This window comes from Solanum tuberosum, unplaced genomic scaffold (genome assembly GCF_000226075.1).
Source record: "Solanum tuberosum cultivar DM 1-3 516 R44 unplaced genomic scaffold, SolTub_3.0 scf00076, whole genome shotgun sequence".
NCBI classification, from domain to species: Eukaryota; Viridiplantae; Streptophyta; class Magnoliopsida; order Solanales; family Solanaceae; genus Solanum; species Solanum tuberosum.
The window spans coordinates 1,864,986-1,884,311 of NW_006239000.1; the positions used below are offsets into that span (position 1 = coordinate 1,864,986).

General features: G+C 33.8%; 3 protein-coding genes across 4 annotated transcripts; 2 read left to right on the forward strand and 1 right to left on the reverse strand.

Annotated features, from left to right (window-relative positions):
- Positions 1–805: 805 nt before the first annotated feature.
- On the reverse strand, positions 806–2,308 carry LOC102579297 (uncharacterized). Its single transcript, XM_006346147.2, has 3 exons — positions 2,185–2,308; positions 2,023–2,081; positions 806–1,564 (listed from the first exon to the last, which is right to left on the reverse strand). The coding sequence occupies exon 3, from the start codon at positions 1,559–1,561 to the stop codon at positions 977–979; it is 585 nt and encodes a 194-aa protein (XP_006346209.1). The 5' UTR covers positions 1,562–1,564; positions 2,023–2,081; positions 2,185–2,308; the 3' UTR covers positions 806–976.
- Positions 2,309–6,736: 4,428 nt separating this feature from the next.
- On the forward strand, positions 6,737–11,793 carry LOC102579623 (mimitin, mitochondrial). Of its 2 annotated transcripts, none has more exons than XM_006346148.2 (8): positions 6,737–6,964; positions 7,746–7,802; positions 7,990–8,042; positions 8,979–9,030; positions 9,490–9,552; positions 9,655–9,714; positions 10,739–10,781; positions 11,260–11,793. In XM_006346148.2, exons 1-8 carry the CDS (start codon positions 6,760–6,762, stop codon positions 11,321–11,323), a joined length of 597 nt encoding a protein of 198 aa, XP_006346210.1. In that variant the 5' UTR covers positions 6,737–6,759; the 3' UTR covers positions 11,324–11,793. The 2 variants fall into 2 exon arrangements, with proteins under 2 accessions (XP_006346210.1, XP_015163669.1); XM_015308183.1 differs by having other exon boundaries at positions 6,872–6,968.
- Positions 11,794–12,412: 619 nt separating this feature from the next.
- On the forward strand, positions 12,413–19,275 carry LOC102579951 (putative aconitate hydratase, cytoplasmic). Its single transcript, XM_006346149.2, has 20 exons — positions 12,413–12,698; positions 13,230–13,334; positions 13,470–13,630; positions 13,719–13,811; positions 13,928–14,113; positions 14,281–14,442; positions 14,958–15,102; positions 15,189–15,331; positions 15,429–15,485; positions 15,569–15,648; positions 15,713–15,788; positions 16,089–16,274; positions 16,395–16,462; positions 16,556–16,674; positions 16,882–17,003; positions 17,453–17,551; positions 17,632–18,111; positions 18,233–18,331; positions 18,411–18,653; positions 19,028–19,275. The coding sequence occupies exons 1-20, from the start codon at positions 12,449–12,451 to the stop codon at positions 19,094–19,096; spliced, it is 2,943 nt and encodes a 980-aa protein (XP_006346211.1). The 5' UTR covers positions 12,413–12,448; the 3' UTR covers positions 19,097–19,275.
- The last annotated feature ends 51 nt before the right edge of the window (positions 19,276–19,326 follow it).

Below are 19,326 nucleotides of genomic sequence, written 5' to 3' on the forward strand. Positions count from 1 at the left end.
ATAAATAAAAAATCTGGTACTCAAATTATATTTGCCTTCCCAACCCTTCTTTGATATATTAGGCCGTGCCTCAATTATAAATTCAATATATTTTAATATACATAAGTTTAATTCAATCCGTCCATTAATTTTATACTATAAATTCCCAAAATTAAAATGGTGGGGTTCAAATGTCATGATCATATTTAATTATGAAGGGAGTAATAAAATATAAAAAGAGAAATTGGTTATCTAATAGCCTAATACTACAGGAAAGCAGATCTTGTCGACTATATACTAAAAAGAAAAATAATATTTTGATTTTGAGGGCTTCCTAAACTTAATCAAGTAAGCAATTATTGGCCACCCACCAAGTGAATAAATTTTACTATTAGTTTTTAATATATAATATTTATTTTATATGATTTATGAATAAATTTAACATGCCGTAATACTATAAGTTTTTACTATATAATATTTATTTTATATGATTTTATCATTATTTTTTATTAAAAAAAATATATTTGTCACCAACTCATCATTCATTACATATTTTGTATTATTTCTTTCTTTTTTTTAAAATACATTAGATAGTTATATATATCTTGTTATGACTAAAATAATATTTGAAGCACAAGTTAAAATTATATGTTTGTCGGAAGCAACTTCTCTACCATAAGATAGAGATAAGGTCTATATACATTCTGACTTCTTTAGACCCGACTTTATGAAATTATATTGAATATATTATTGTTATTGGTATGTGTAGTTTCCACAAGCCACTAGCTACTTAAATAATATCGAATTTAGACGTTGTTAATTCTAATTAAACATAATAATTCAATTACTAATCAAATCCTATTGTTGATGTCTTACGATCATCAACTATGACCACGTCATCTACACAATTATAATACAACAATAACAATAATTATGTCTCATAAATAAATCAGAATCGACTATATGAATCTTCACTATCGATTCATTCGATCTGATATTATTCAAGGAACCCTGTTTTACTTAATATTGCATTTCTCACCCTACTCAAATCTCTCCCTTTTAGTGTTCTTCCAACACCTTCACACACTGAAAAAGAAGATATTTTACTCCTTTCAAGTTTTTTAGCAATCCATTCATGTGGAGGCATCATTTCCCCTTCATCATCATCGTCATCATCATCGTTCTCTTCATCAAATTTCGAACTATTTCTCACCAAATTATGTCCTCCACCACCATAATCATTATCATTATCATCATCGTGCCACGAGATTTTTTTGGAACTTGTCCCATAAATTTTTGACCAATCAGGTACATTTACTGGAGCTGAATATTGAATTATTTTAGGTTCCTGAATTGAACTCTTACTCGATCTCTGAATCATTTTGGCTGCGGTGGGAAGCCTCCTAGGACTAAAAATTGGTGACGACTCTTTATTTCTGCTGAAATTTGAACCAAATTCGCGTCTTTCATCGGTGAAATTTCCCCAAATTTCTTCTTCTTGAAATTCATCATTCCTCATTGATGTCCATCCACTACTACCTTGACTATACAAATTGTACCTCCCTTCAGATGACGGTGTCATCTTCTGCGAATTTAAAAAAAAATTAATCGAAACTTTATAAATTTGTGATATTATATAAAAAATAAAATCGAGCCCATAAAATTCATTGTTTGTTATTAAGGAACTTAATCAAGATTCTTTTAACAAATAATAAAAATATTTGAAGTATTTCATTAGTTATATATCAACGATCCAATTAAAGTACTTGTATGTATGCATCAAATACTTCACCTTCCTCAAGGTAAGTGCATTCAAAAAGGATAAATTTTAACATATGATGTTATTATTTCCTCCCAAAATAAAACGAAATATATTTATTGAAATAGTGATACTTCAAACTTCAACGACAGTAAATAACACTGATTAAATTTTGTTGAAAACAATGAAGAGAAGAATGGAGACAAATTTAAAAAATAATCTTAGACAAGACCTCTGAATTTATAGATAACGAATAAAATATAAGATGAATTTGCAAAATGTACCTCTCTTTATAATTGAAGCTTGCAACAAATATCTTTCTTCAAGATCTAGAAAATTTTATCTGCAAAACACAAATTAAAGTGAAATAGTTAAAACAAAAGCAAACCAATAATAATATCATTAAGGAAATTAAAACACACAAAGAAAAATATGTTTTTTTGTACCTTAAAAAATCATATGAATTGGTGTTTGTTGAAGAGAGAAAAAGAGTCATAGAGAAGAGGGGAAATAGTGAGCAATCAAAGGAGAGAGATAAAGATCTTATAAGAGATTTCATAAATAATTGACCTATGTCTATTTTATTTTATTGTCTTTAACAAAATGATTGACTTATATTATTAAGGGAATGTGAAGATTCATTTTACAAAGTTTTTAAGAGTAGTTTTCAAAATCTTATTATACGATGAAATTTGATAAAATTTTGAAAATTCGATCTTCAAATATTTTTAGACCAGTGTTTGGAGCTTTTAACGACAATATTTTTTATATAAAAAAAAAGAATCAAGTAAAATGTATGTTCAAGTACAACTTTAAATTTCAAAAAATCATAACTTTAGAAACTTAAATTTTTCAAGTTTCAACTTCACAATTTACGGTCAAAACGGAGTCTTAAGAATATTTTTAGAACCGAGACAAAATTTGAGTTCCAATTACTATTTACGAATTTGACAGAACTCAATAATTTTGGACATTTAACTAATTAAAAGGTTTTATTTGCTAACGAAATTCATTATATGTATGTAAATTTATAAGCTGTCTTTTTTAAAATTCAGAATCATAAATTTAAAATTCCCGAATTTGCAAATAAAAGTGATTAATTAGTTATTTTTTCAATAAAGTATTACTCAAATCACAAGTAAATTGCTAGTATATGTTTGCTTTATAATAAGCCTCAAATCACATGAAAATTAGCTATTTAATTATTTGTCCCCTTTCCTATCTATTTCCTTAAAAATTGTCTACTTCTGCAAGAATTTTTTTTACCCTTCAAAAAGTTTATTTTATAAGGAAAAAAAAGAGCCTATAAGCACCTACACTAGTGCTCACCTTAATCAGTGCATTGCACGTGTAATATTTTTAAACATAATTTAAATTATCATGTTTAAGTTAACCTTGTTTTTTTCACGCATAACCCCCTTGTTTACAAAAAGTTAATGACATAAGAGTATTAATTAAGCTAATTAAGACGATTTCCATGAAAGTTCAGGTGATAATGATGTCGCCTAGTTGGAGATAATCAAATTAACTTTATTAATTCTGTCTAGGTGTCGACCACCTTCATTTTTTTAATTAAAAGGGAAAAGAGGCACACTGATTGATGTTTTTTTTTCCGGAACGAAGCTTGGTCACAGATTTTAAATTTTGAAATAAAAAAATTTAAATTTAAGATTTATTTTGGAATTCCAGAATAATTTGCAGCCTTTACAATCTCTATCCTTTGGGTGAGCACTTTATGCGCACTGGATCAACCCCGCATCATGTAAGAATTCACTTGTTTGAAGTTATGATTTTTAAAATTTATTTGGACATGTATTTTATTTGAAAACTTAAAAAAAAATTGCGAGTGAAATCTAAAAATTCAAAAATTGATTTGAGCTAGTTTATGAGAACTTAAAAATATTTAAATATTAAATTTTCATGGCCGAATAAATCTTTAAAGATAAATTTAATGACTTATGCAAATCAGTAAGTTCATACTCTTTCGGTCCATTTAATTTTTTAACTATTCTTTTAGCTCAAAAAATTATATTCATTTAATTAGAAATTTAATTTCTATGCAATGTATATTATTATTTTTTCACACTGCCAGTCAAGATGAACTATAGTGAGATATAACTTTTTATCGTAAATCTAATTTGGGAGTAATTTTTATGGAAAGTAAAGTAAATGACATGTGATAAACCCCGATACTCCTCTGTCTCATATGGATTATTTTTATTTTTATACGCATATTAAGAAATCATAAATAAGAAGATAATTTTACTAATTCACCACTTAGAAAACTTCTTGAAATTTTTACAAACAATTGTGAAATACTTTTAAAAGGAATTAATGCAAAGGTAATATAGGAAAAATTATTGATGCTTTCTTGATTCAGTAAGGTGGACAACTAATATGAGACAACTATTTTTAGTAAGACAATCAACTAATATAGACGATAGGAGTAACACATAACATAAAAAAATCAATTACACTATCAATGTAGATTACTAGTTGCCATTAAACATGCAAAATAATTAACTTAGTTACAATCGTCAAACAAAAGAGAAAAGAGACGTGCATATTTTTGCCTAGTAAAAAAAAGACCAAATTAAAGTGTAAAAGCATGTGTTCAACATGATGACACAAATAAAGTCAAAAACATCTTAATTTGTAAATAGAGAAAACAAATAAATGAAAAAGACATACATGAATTTAACCATTGAGAGACAAAGAAGAATAAATAGAGAAAACAAAGAGTAGCCATCATTCAATGTATCTGTTTGATTATGAACACAAATACATATTTTACAATTTTCACAAACTTTTAATTCCATCATAGCTCTTTATTCAGTGACGGAGTCAAAAAATTTATTAACGAGGTTTGTTGTTGATTTTTCATGAATTATTTATATGCGTAACAAACACATACTTCATTCCCTTCAAATTATTTACGTCAGTTTAATTAGATATGAAATTTAAGTAAATTCTTAAATATGATTTTAAATTAAAAATAAGTAATATTATATCAAAATATTTTTAAATTTATGCTACGTAACAATTTAAATTAAAAATTATTTTTAAAATTAGATGAATAAATTGATTGTAAAGATTGATGTAACTATTGAATTAAAAAAATAAATAAATAATTGAAGTAGCTAGATTCCTTTTCTCCACTATCCCTCTGTTTTTCAGTATTATTAATTTATTTAATTTACTTGACGTACACTTTTTCTTTCTTTTTATGGGATTAAAATAAAATATTTTGAGTTTGGCGGCTGTCAAACAGATCTGCGGCAGCCACTCTGGCCAACATCATGCTACTTTCACGCATTTCTATGATTTTCACGATTCCTCATTCATTCACCTTATTATTGGTATTATTTTTTAACAATCTTATTTCATAGTTTTGTAAAATTATTTTATACATATAAGTTAACTAGCGATGATACGATTATATCATTAATTAAATAAGCTAGAATTAAAAAAATCATACGATTTGCACCCCCTTTAACCCATCCCAACACTTAAATTCTAATTCCTCACTCATCTTTCTTCTTCAACAACCACATTTTATTGATGAAATTAATTAAGTATTTGAAATTGATTATTTTAAATTTAATTGATTGGGAGAACGACTATTTAATTTACTCAAGAGTAGCAATATAAATTTCACTAGTTTAGAATCTGTTTACGTACCTTTACTTTGGTTTTTGAAATTATCTTCTTGCCACATTAACTTCATCAAATACATGTATTTCGAATACATACGGGTCAAATTAGGTGTAGTTTATTTTAGATATATTATATTCAAGTATGATTCACATGGATATGGGATACACACTCTTCTCTCGCTCACCTCTTTCCAACTCTCGCTCGTCTCTCTCTCTCCCACCTCTCTCCTTATATATTTGTATTTCAAGATGTATTCGGGATCAAAATAGATACATGTTGACTCTCTCACTCACCTCTCTCCATGTATATCTGCATTTTAGAATGTATTTGGTATCAAAGATACATGTATCTATTAATAATAGATACATGTTGACTCTCTCACTCACCTCTCTCCATGTATATCTGCATTTTAGAATGTATTTGGTATCAAAGATACATGTATCTATTAATAATAGATACATGTTGACTCTCTCACTCACCTCTCTCCATGTATATCTGCATTTAGAATGTATTTGGTATCAAAGATGCATGTATCTAGTATCAATAGATACATGTTGACTCTCTCATTCACCTCCCACCCTATATATCTCTATTTCATAATGTATTTGGTATCAAAGATATATGTATCTATTAATAATAGATACATGTTGACTCTCTCATTCACCTCCCACCCTATATATCTCTATTTCATAATGTATTTGGTATCAAAGATGCATGTATCTAGTATCAATAGATACATGTTGACTCTCTCACTCACCTCTCTCCATGTATATCTGCATTTTAGAATGTATTTGGTATCAAAGATATATGTATCTATTAATAATAGATACATGTTGACTCTCTCATTCACCTCCCACCCTATATATCTCTATTTCATAATGTATTTGGTATCAAAGATGCATGTATCTAGTATCAATAGATACATGTTGACTCTCTTGCTCGACTCTCTTGCTCGACTCTCTCCCTCTTTCGCTCACCTCTCTCCTTATGCATTTGTATTTCAATACGTATCTAGTATCATCTAACTTGAAATAATTAGGAGGAATGATGTATCTGACTTGAAATTTGACACAAGGTTATTAATTGGTAAGACAATATGAAATTACTTCAAACTATAAAAGTGAATTATTATTCATGATAGGAATATTAGTGTAATTAGACAGTTTTTCCTCAAGTTAATTAGACTAAAGAAGAAAGAAAATAACATGGGCCAGCCCACTAAGAGTCCAGTACAGTTGATCTATTTTGGTCTAAGACTGGGCTGAAGCCCCAAGGCCCAATTTGTAAAGAGCCCAAATTTCATCGCTCTATAGGCCCACCATTTTGGGTTAACAGCCCAAAGTCAAAGATGTCGGAAACTCGAAATGTACACAACAGTTGTCTTCTCCGTGAGAATCAAAGCTAATTTTACAGTAAAATTGGAGAAAATACTGACTGAGATTTTGCCCCCAAAAATCATGTCGAAATTGTGGGCGAGGTTTGCAGGTTTATTCAGCAGCAAGAATTTTGTAGGGATTGATAAAGTAGGCAATCGCTATTTTAAAAATATAGAGGAGCTTGATGGTGTCAGTAAGTGGGTTTCGTTTCTTTACTTTCAATTAATTCTAATTTGAATTTGTAGCTTAATTTATTGTTTGATCAAAAAATGGTGATGATTTTAGTGCATTTTTTTAAATATTGAACTTTCTTAGCTTTTGTTTTGGCTAATATTGCTAGTCAATAGTTATGATCATTTGGATTTTTGAAACTTGAGAACTTGAAGTGAAAGGATTGAGGTGATTTTGCCAAAAAGAAAAAAATAGGCAGCTCGATGCACAAAGCATTCTACATAGTGCAGTGGGCGGTCCTTGAAAATGGAACCTTAGATGTTGGGGTGCATATTGAATGCCTAGGACTGTTAAGCTTATCTTTTTGTATGTTGTTCAGGTTATTCAAAATTTGTATACGTACATAAACACAGAAAATCTATCCTATATGTACAATGTAATTTTTTGGCGAGGGGGTTCGGGTGAATACCCTCCTGTCCCCCTAGATTTGATCGCTTCGGGCTAGTGGTTTCGTATAGGTTACACAAAGATAACTTTAAAAATGAGGTGATTTGCATGAGGAACATTTGAGAATTGGAAAATGAATTACTTACCTAGTATAACTCTCCCAAATATTCAGGCATTCAAGTTTTTTTTCTTATTTGGGGTAGGGGAAATGGAAATGAGGGAGGGGTGAAAGCTCAGGTAGCCAACCAACTGACCGATTAAGAATTCCCCGTTCAAAAAGTTGTATGTAGGATGGCCTTTGTTTTTATTATGTTATCTTCTAAAGAGCTATATGTGGTATTGTTATGTTTTATTAGTGAAGGAAAAGAGATGGGTGACATTCAAAGGAGAGGAAGATCCAACCTCCATTCCAGGTATGCCTTATTGGGAGAAATACTATCCAGCTCTAGATCTTGTTTTAAGTCTAAGTAGCATCCCCTTCTCCATCATGTTAATATGTCATGAAGAAAAACAATCGGCTGCTATTATTAACTTTTCAAGTTACACTACCACATCTTTTATTGCCATTAAGTAGTTACAACTTACAATTGATTGATGCAGTGGAATGGATATGTTGGTTGAATGGACAACGGAAGAATGCTCCAACTCCAGAGGTAGAATTTGACCTTTCATGTTACAATTATATGCTCATAATTCATCGACCATCCTTAACCAGCATTGTCTTTTCTTTGTATGAACTGTTCTTGTTCAAGAATAGCACTGTTATCCCTTTATCAGCATGGGTAAAATTATAGAATACGTGTTAATAAACCGAATAGTTTAGCTCTTCTTTTCATATTTGGAATGAACATAGACAAAATCATGTTGTTGTAAAAAATATATGAAGCATCAGTGTGATATGCCGATATTTGAGTATAGGAAATTTAATTGCTTTTGCTGCAATCCATATCTCTCGCCCAGTTTATTACTCCAATGAATTTATTGATATATAATCACTTGATATTTTATTTGTATTTTTATTTTGATAGGTAATTCATTCACTAGAAAAGTGTCGGCGGGGAATGGACCCATATGCATTTAACCATAGTCTTATTTCTAAAAACAAGCCAGCAAATGTCTCATAAACCCCTGTTGCTTCTTTTGTTATTAATTTCAGCTCCAAGATACTATTTCAATTTTCATTGTGGCTGTGCTTTTTTTTTTTAACATCTTATGGTACTTGAAACACTAAGCAGGTTTTCCTTCTTGTGGTTCTAGTTTGTTGTGCCATGTCATTTATGCCTTTGTGGCTATATCCAATTAATTGAACATAGGTCCTCGTGTATATGATGCAAACTAGTTGAGGTGCTTCTACCATTACATTCACTGTAAAAAAGAAGAGAATGATGGTAAAGCTTGTCAAATATTTGCCTTCAACTAAGTGCTGGAACTTATGTGATTAAAGTAGGTCGCAGATTGTCACTTTTAGCATATGTTTTTCATTATTCAGATATGCATCCTTTCAAATGTAAGTATGTGTGAACTGTATTTAATTTAGCTTAAGTTACTTCCTGAACTATATTTTGATGGTTGTATATTTTCTTTACCAGGAAATGGCTGAGTTGGAGGCCAGAAGGGAATTTGTTAAGCTTAATATTGCTCGTAAGTTTTCCAATTTTATGTCTCTGTTTTGTTCATGGATTTATTATAACTGCTCTTGAAAAAAACTCTAATGTACTTACTTACTCCTAACACCGAGGATATTTAAGTTTATAAGAGAAGATAGAAAGAAGCTCTTCATTCAACTTCTAGATTGTTGAACCTTCAAAAATAATTCTGCTTTTGGCCCATATTTGACCCTGGGCTGGAGTCAAAAAAAGTCTAGGTGCTTAAACTACAGGGTCGGTTAGATTTATTTTTCTTTACTACTTTATAATTTTTATAAGTTGGGTTCTGTTCTGGTAACTGCTTCTGAGTTATGAGTTTACTTTTGCTATTAGTCTGGTTTGGTTTGTGATTTTCCAAACTTATGCTTTCTTAAGACACTTCGGTGATCATTGGATTGGCTGCCAGTAGGACGATCACCTTTCTGATAATATATTATCTTTTTGTTTCTCTAAGGTCTCAAGAAGGAAGAGGAGGAAAGAATGGCCAAAGAAGGCAAGAGGAAAGCCACAAACATCGGTAAGTTGCTTACTACAGTCTTACTCTATCCTTTGAAAGGGGAATCAAATTGCTACTTGAATCACATGACATTCATTCCTCTTCACCTTGTCCGATTCCCAGGTAAAGCTGATGGTCCAGATTTAAAGAGTTTCGTTCAACAATTTCCAGATGCTTCAAAAGGTATCACCCTATCCTACAAAAGTACCCATGTCCAGTTTTCCATTCTTTAAGCTAGGGCCTGTTTGATTTTGCAATTAAAACTTTGTTCATTTTAGAAACCAAACAAATGGTTGCAAAACTATTTGTCCTCTTTCGTTTTTGATGCATAAGATGTTCTCAGAAAACAGCGAGTTGTGAAAGAAAGATAATGGGTTGTGTAAGCTTCCTTTTTTGCAAATTGCACTTCCTTCAATGGTCTTCACTTTGTTAAAACCTTATGAACCTTTAATAGGAAATTTAGTCACCTCTACATGTGAAAGGAAATTGAAGGTGATTTAACATGAATTTGAAACCGGAGCATATCATGTATGGATTGTGTGCATACATTTGTGGTGTGTGTCAGTTTTGGTAATTCAGAGTAAATTATGGGACTAATGAAGAGGAGTTTCTTTTGTTGTGTAGCATGTTAGAGGGTGTTTTGCTTTGCCAACAAGATGCGCCTGTGTAATACCACAATGCAGATAGGATAGTACGTTCAAAATATAATGTGGAATACGGTAGTGCCTGATTTATTAAAAGGGGTATCATTATACTGAATACCTATTTATTCTACATAAATGATAGTATTATTTATTCTCTATTCATATGATAGCCTTTAATTAAATAGCAACTTGGTGCTTAACTGGGCAACTAAATCCTAACTTGAATGATATAGATGTAAATGTCCATAGTCCTCCTTTTTTGCAAAATCACTCATGTACAGTAAACAGTGTAATGAGTTTTTTGGTGCAGCCAATGCCTAATAATTACCATGATTCCAAATACAGTGTTTTACCAGCAAACCGAATAGTTTTCGCTTGCCCCCCTTTTTTGCTTGGAGCTAAGCAGAAGTTGTTTTGATACATTATGGTCTATGCTTATCCATATAACGATACATCTTTTTGTTCTGCAACAGTTCTCCATTCCCTGTTTTTTATTATTCTCTTCAGCTAATATATGCCAATTGTTTCTGGACTTTGTTTTGATTGCATCTTCGTTTCTGAAGGTGATACAAAGGCAGAAGCCTCTGATACACAGCATGAAAAAAGGTGAGTCAAAGCAATAATTTTTTTCCAGTGTGGATTGCTTTAACAGGTTTTCACAATTGTAAGCATTAATGACAAAAAAGAAAAAGTAAAGAAGTGAAAAGGAAAGTGGAGGATGAGAAATAGTCCTCAGATAATTTCTTTTGCAACCTATGAATTTGACTGTGTTATTGTGTTCTCCCTCTTATAAAACTTGCATATTGTGTAATATAGACATGCAATACCAAAAGTAACCGAAGCAGCAATGTGCTTATCATGTCAGACAACAAACACAAAAAGTTCTATTGTTTGTATTCTTTGTTGTTTTTATCTATCCTTCTATTGATTCACCTAACAACCGCCGGAAACCATTGTACTTTTTAGATTTAAATCATTACTAGTGGAAATAAGCTTACATAGAATGAATGATTACAGGATGACTAGATATTAGACAATCTAATGATCATCAGCAACGACTTAAATGTATCTTGTTTGTTTTCAGGTCGTCAGAGCCAACTGGTTCCGGTGAATCCTTTAGACCAGGAACATGGCAACCTCCTACCTGAGATCACTCAGACTCAACGGGAGCCTTTAGTTTTCTCTTGATGTTCTATTTTAAGGACATCAGATGACTGCAGAAGTTGAATACAAGGAATTAACGCCACACACTGTGGCAGTCTCATTCTTTCTCCACACGGATGTTTGCCCCGAATTATTGTTTCTGTCCTTCCTGTTACTTCTTTCAGGGTCTTTCCATTTTTGATAGAACTACACCAACTTTTGGATGAGTAATCCTCAATTGTCAAATCTGCACTATGCTCCTTTCCCCTTAGATGTACTGTAAAGTTCTGCTATATTGACAATTGATAAGATCTTAACAGAAAAAAATAACAACATACCCAGTATAATCCCGCAAGTGGGGTCTGGGGAGAGTAGAGTGTCTGCATACCGTGAAGAGGTTGTTTTCGATAGATAAATATGTATTCTATATTTTGGGGGTATAGTATACAAATATCCAGTGACTTGTTTGTTTTTATCTTTCCTATATATATCCTGTGAAAAGTTAAACTTCAGCTTGCCCATCTGACATTTCGTGATAATTGTTTCTATGTAATTTTGTAAAATGGTAGAGATAAAGTCATGAGAAGTGGTTGAGTTTTTTCCCCCACATAGCATTCGGTATCCATTTTGTGGCTTGACTACTTGGAGTTTGCACCCGAAAGTCCATGGGAGATGAAGCGTCTCCTACCAAAAATCGAACTCAAACTCTAATTAACGATAAAGGAATACTTTTCATTCAATGGAGTGCATAATTATCACAATTTTTGTTTGTTTTTCATGTTCAAAGTGGAACAATTGGGAAGATTAAATATGAGACAATGAAAATATCTGCATGAATGTACATGGCTGGGACAAAACAATACTAAATCTAATTAATCCTATTCATATCGATAATTAAAAAAAAATTGTGCGTTAATCTCTTTATATTTTAAATTTTTAAATAAAATTTCTAATTCCGTGGCTTGCAAAAGTAAAAAATTTGCTCCTTCTCTGTTCTCGCCAGCTCCTTCTGTATATTTTCCCAGTACAGCGCCACGCATTTTACTATATATAGCAAACAAAACAAACAAAAAAGATAAAGAGATAAATGATAACTCTATAGTTTTCGTGTTCAGGTAGATAATGTGATCATGTATTTATCCACTTCTCCTTCTTCATCATTTGTTCGAGCTTCTTCGTCTACTTCAGCGGTTTCTAGAATCCTCTTCTCATTTTCCCGCCAAATTCAACCTGCGCGGTTTTTTGCTACTACTTACCGATCGATCAGGTGCTCTGTTCCTCGCTGGAGCAATTACGGCGTCAATCGGCGGTTTCCGATCAGTTTGAAGGCTCAGATTAGGACTGCGAGTCAAGTTGTTGAACGCAACGTTGCTACTATGGGTATATCTCCTCATACTTTCCGTTTAACTATGGAGTTCGATTCATCATATATTCATGCTGCTGTTTGTAGTTTTTCTATTCCCTCCGTTTCAATTTATTTTGTTGTTAGCTTAAGGTGGTTGAAATGCGTTCGGTTATGAAGTTGTTACTAGTATTTATCTGCTTCTTTTCTATGCAACTTCTGCACATATTTTTGTGATTTGTGATGTAATGAAGGATTGATCATGTAATTGCACCTTAGTCCTTCTAATATATGCACCTGAATCATATATTCGGTTTTCTAACTTGTTTTTTATGAAGAGTAGGTGTAATTGAGGTTGAAACTAAAGTCTTTTATGGTTTACATGCATAACAAGGCTGTGGCTGTTATTGTGTTAATGTCAATGTCTTCCCTTTCGAATTTGGAATTGGCACGTCGTCTGATGCAAATTTTGCTACTGCAAATCCTTCTGCATGAATTTTATGATGTATGATTCTTTAGTTTTGTCTGAGAGATCCTAAATCAAATGATCCTTTTGAATCTTTATCCAGCTTCGGAACATCCTTTCAAAGGAATATTTACTAGTCTTCCCAAGCCTGGAGGTGGTGAGTTTGGGAAATTCTACAGTCTTCCTGCTCTAAATGATCCAAGGATTAGTATGCACTCAAATTATTTAGCTATGTTTAAGTTCGAACCTGTAATGATGATCTAGTCCTTGCATTTAATATTGATTGTCTTTATCATCATGCCAATATTTCAGAATTTTCTGCATTTCATTTCTTTTGATGCAGACAAGCTGCCTTTTTCTATAAGGATACTATTGGAATCTGCTATACGGAATTGTGACAATTTCCATGTAACCAAGGATGATGTTGAGAAGATCCTGGACTGGGAAAATACTGCACCAAAGCAAGTTGAAATTCCATTTAAGCCTGCCCGTGTGTTACTGCAGGTTAAAATAATGAAATGCTGTATGAATTAGCAGATTTATGATTTTGAATTCTTGCTCACTTTCAATACGCTTTTAATGATGTACTAAGGATTTTACTGGAGTTCCATCTGTGGTTGATCTTGCCTCTATGCGTGATGCTATGAAGGAGCTTGGTAGTGATCCTGATAAGATCAATCCTATGGTACATTTCTTGTTCAGCTGGTGCCTAGATTGCTCAAGACCTCTATTTCTCTACAGAGGGTGGTAGTGGTTCCTTGTTTATCATCCTGTATATTGAGACATTGATAATCTATACAGGTTCCAGTTGACCTTGTAATTGACCACTCGGTGCAAGTTGATGTTGCAAGGTCGGAAAATGCTTTGCAGGCTAATATGGATATTGAATTCAAAAGAAACAAAGAGAGGTTTGCTTTTCTCAGATGGGGTTCCACCGCCTTCCGCAACATGCTTGTTGTTCCTCCTGGTTCCGGTATTGTTCACCAGGTATCATCGTGCTTTCTTTTTTCTTTTGATCTAAGAAAATAAATGAAGAGAGGCCTAATCCATGTTGCTGCCAAGGTATTAACCTGCATTAAAAGTGTTGTTTTTAGTTTTATTTTGCCACCATTTCGCATGTTTGCTTCCTTATTCTCCTCTCAACTATTCTATAGGTTAATTTGGAGTACCTTGGATGCGTAGTTTTCAACTCGGATGGTGTACTTTATCCTGATAGTCTAGTCGGGACAGACTCTCACACCACAATGATTGATGGATTAGGAGTTGCTGGATGGGGAGTTGGTGGCATTGAAGCAGAGGCGACAATGCTTGGCCAGGTATTTAATTTGTTTCAACATTTAAGTGATTTTATGCTCCATCCTATATAGTAGTAGTATATTAGTATATGAGATCTCGCAGCCTGTAAACAGTGGCGGAGTCAGAAATTTTAATAAGGGGTTCAAAATCTGAGAAGTAAACACACGAACTAGTAGAAGGGGTTTCAATATTTATTATACATACCTAAAAAATAATTTTAACCATGTATAAATAGTAATATTTTTCGCCGAGAGGGTTAGGATGAACCCCCTCATTATATGCTGCCTCCGCCCCTGCCTATAAACTTGCTATGAATCAGCCCTGTCCTTCATTTGTTGTCACTGCATTGATTCCTTGAATGCCAAGGTGAGATGATTTGCCTAGACATACTTCCCTTTTCAAATATCTTGGCCTATTAACTTCTACTTGTTATTGTCACTTGTCAAATCAATCATCACTTTACAATTTCATCCCTTGATAAACACTATCATTCAATTAACTTGATTTTTCCCCATTCTGTTTTTTTATCTGACAGTCGATGAGCATGGTTTTGCCTGGTGTTGTCGGCTTTAGAATGACTGGAAAATTGCATGATGGGGTGACGGCTACTGATTTAGTCTTAACTGTAACTCAAATGTTAAGAAAGCACGGTGTTGTCGGAAAGTTTGTGGAGTTCTACGGTATTTAACCATCGCTCGGGCTCCTTTAAAATGGCAAAAGCAATGTCTTCTCTGCATGTGGCTCATTTAGTTTCTTTGGTATATAGGTCCAGGACTAGCTTCACTATCATTGGCTGACAGGGCAACAATTGCAAATATGTCTCCCGAGTATGGAGCTACCATGGGTTTCTTCCCGGTAGATCATATGACATTACAGTACCTTAGATTAACTGGACGGAGTGAGGAAACAGTTAGTTTTTCCCTCTTTTTCTCTCCTTTAATAGGGGTCTGCTTAAATAATAAAATGCTCGGATATTTCTAACAGTCTCATTACTTTGTATGATTAGATAACAATGATTGAGGAGTACTTGAGGGCAAACAAAATGTTTGTTGACTACAACGAGGTAATTTTCTACAACAATGTTATCCTCATATATTTATGTTCAAATTTTGTGATGTAACTCAGCAGTATAATATTACAATACAGCCTCAAGAGGAGAGAGTTTACTCGTCTTATTTGGAATTGGAACTTGCTGATGTTGAACCCTGTGTCTCAGGACCAAAAAGGTAGTAATATTTATAACTGTGTTTAGATCCTGTCCAGCATTTTCACTGTTCTCGTCTCTCATAGGCCAAATGACCGTGTCCCTCTCAAAGATATGAAAGCTGATTGGCATGCATGCCTTGATAACAAACAAGGATTCAAGGTATTCTTTCCTCGGCAAATGTTTTGAATTTTGGAGATATTCTTTTCCCTTTTCTTTTTTATCTTAAACATGAAAATCCTGATTGATGAAGCATCAATTCATTTTGGTAGCCAAACTCAAAATTGTATCTTTTTGCACATCAATAATCAAATGAGACTTTTGATTTTAATTTTTTTTTAAAAAGAAACTTCATTTTAGTAGCTGACACAAGAACGTCATAGAAGTGTTTACTTGTAAAATAAATATGCCATGAAGTGTTGAATGGCATAATAAATAAGCACTTTCATTTTAATCATGCAGGGATTTGCTGTGCCCAAGGAGGAGCAAGATAAAGTTGCAAAATTCACATTTCATGGACTGCCTGCTGAACTTAAGCATGGTAGTGTAGTTATTGCTGCTATAACGAGCTGCACAAATACATCTAATCCAAATGTCATGCTTGGAGCTGGTCTGGTTGCAAAAAAAGCCTGCGAATTAGGGTTGGAGGTTAGTTTAGTGCTTAAACTAATGCTGCAGGCCTCATTGTTTGTTATGCAGCGTTTCTGGAGCTAAATTAGTTACAGATGCAGCATGCTTCTGAAGTTAACTTGTCTGATTATTCAACAGGTTAAACCATGGATAAAAACAAGTCTGGCTCCAGGTTCAGGGGCTGTTACAAAATACCTCCATAAGAGGTAAAGTTTGTGATCGGTTGTTACTTATCGTGGCTCTTCCCGTGAACATTATTATTTGTTCTCCCTGAATTAATGTGTGACCATGTATTGCAGTGGTCTAGAAAAGTACCTGAACCAGCAGGGCTTCAATCTTGTTGGCTATGGTTGCACAACATGTATTGGTAATTCTGGAGATCTTGATGAATCAGTTGCTTCTGCCATCACTGACAATGGTACTGTCCAATTTAGCCCCTGACCCTTGCTATTTTTTGGTTAAGCCCTGTCCAATATGTAGTACTTTCATGTGGTGCTCTATGTTGTGCATTTTGTAGTACTTTAACATGGCGCTCCGGTGGCATTCAGGCTGCTTGAGCAGGTCATGTTTTAGCAAGAAAAATGATTGTCTATGTTGATGATGTTTCTTGGGATTCATTTTGCAGACATTGTTGCTGCAGCTGTACTTTCTGGAAATCGGAACTTCGAAGGCCGTGTTCACCCTCTAACAAGAGCTAATTATCTTGCTTCACCACTGCTAGTTGTCGCATATGCACTTGCAGGAACGGTATGCTAAAACGAAATAGTGGGGGGAGCTGTCCCTCATTTTCTTAAATTGATACCCCTGCTAACCGTGGAACTCCAAATTCTACAATATGTTTGTTGAAATACTATCTTTTGGGCATATAATTTGCTGAAGGAGTGAACTTTTTGTGCTGAGATAGCTTCTTTCTGTACTCTATTTTCCATTGGCTACTCTCAAATATTGGCCTTCAGTTTCACTATAAATGTGCCAACTAGAACCCTTTCCAGTCTTGTTTAGCATTTTTCTTCTGAAAGAGTTTATTACTTGATACTCTCTGCTGCCAGTGTTTCGTTTCACCTATTTCTTGTTCTTATTTAGCCAACCAAGATTTCTCTTCTGTTTTTTTTTAGTCTTAAGGATGGGGGGAAGGGGTTTGTTTCCGAGTCTTGCTTCTAACCACTAGTATTACCTCCTTTGCTTGCATGTTTCAGGTGGACATTGATTTCGAGAAGGAGCCTGTTGGAATTGGAAAAGATGGAAGAAGTGTTTACTTAAAGGACATATGGCCTAGCAATAAAGAAATAGCGGAGGTATTATGTTTTTGCTTTCCTCAATAAGCAATGATTATCCCCATGGCGTTTCAAATACGACTAAAAGCGATTTCCTGTAGGTTGTTCAATCAAGTGTGCTCCCTGAGATGTTTAAGAGCACTTATGAAGCTATTACTCAGGGAAATCCTTTCTGGAATCAACTCTCGGTTCCATCGTCCAGTATCTATGCATGGGACCCAAACTCCACCTATATCCATCAACCCCCATATTTCAAGGGCATGAGTATGGACCCTCCGGGTCCTCATGGGGTGAAGGATGCCTTCTGCTTATTGAACTTTGGTGATAGTATCACCACTGACCATATCTCACCAGCAGGTAGCATTCACAAGGATAGTCCTGCTGCAAAGTATCTTATGGAGCATGGAGTTCAACGGAGGGACTTCAATTCATATGGAAGCCGACGTGGAAATGATGAGGTGATGACTAGAGGTACTTTTGCTAACATTCGCATCGTCAACAAGCTCTTGAATGGGGAAGTTGGTCCAAAGACCATTCACATACCGACAGGGGAGAAACTGTATGTGTATGATGCAGCAATGGTGAGTTACAATGTCTATTCAGGAAATATTCCACTTGTTTGACTATATGCATATTCCATATGCACCCCCTTGTCATATGTGATGATTAATGTTTCGTTATGCTATATTGAACTACTTGCAGAGATACAAATCTGAGGGGCACGACACGATTGTTGTTGCTGGAGCAGAATATGGGAGTGGGAGTTCCCGTGATTGGGCTGCTAAGGGACCAATGCTACTAGTAAGTATTTTAGTCTAGTTTTCTGCGGTTCAGATTATCCTTTTTCTCTATGGATGGTGCATTATTGTTCTTGAAACAGGGAGTAAAAGCAGTAATAGCTAAAAGCTTTGAGAGGATACATCGCAGCAACCTGGTTGGAATGGGACTTATTCCACTTTCCTTTAAGCATGGTGAGGACGCAGAAACACTTGGTTTGACTGGTCACGAGTGTTACACTATTGACCTCCCACAGAAGATTTCTGATATAAGGCCTGGACAAGATGTTGCTGTGACTACTGATAGTGGAAAATCTTTCATCTGTACTCTTAGATTTGACACAGAGGTAATCATTATTTGTTTCTGCTATATATTACAACCTTTTTATCCTAGTCTAGTGTGTTGAATAAGTAAAATGTTAAAGTAAATGATCAAATTGTGTTTTCAGCAGTTAAACTGGAATACTATTGAATAAGTTTGCCCTTCATTTTCTTGTTTCATATACTAGTGAAAGCTGCATTATAAGTTGGGTCGTTGCAATTCTTGACATTTTGTTTGAACTTGGTCCCTTGAGGATTAATAGACAAAAGAGAACATAACTACCACCTTATCAACTTACATCATTTGAAACTTGTTGTGTATCTATGTGCAAACATATGTTATGTATCTATTGGTTTGGTGTAAATAACGAGTCATATATTTGTTGATTTGGAATTGTAGGTTGAGCTGACGTATTTTGAGCATGGTGGCATCCTTCCTTACGTCATTCGAAACTTGACCAAACAGTGAACCTAGCGCTTGCAAGGCACAAATCGTTGTTTGACATGCTTTGCCTATGCTAGTTAGCGTTGCTGAAGAAGATGGAAATCCTGAACTTATCAATGTATATAAGATGATATGGATTGTAAATATTATGTTTGGTAATTGTTGAGCTATATGAGTTGTAAATATTATTGTTCTAAAGCCTCTTAGTGAAAACAACTCTGGAGTAGCATAAGTTTGATTTGGCATTTGCAAGG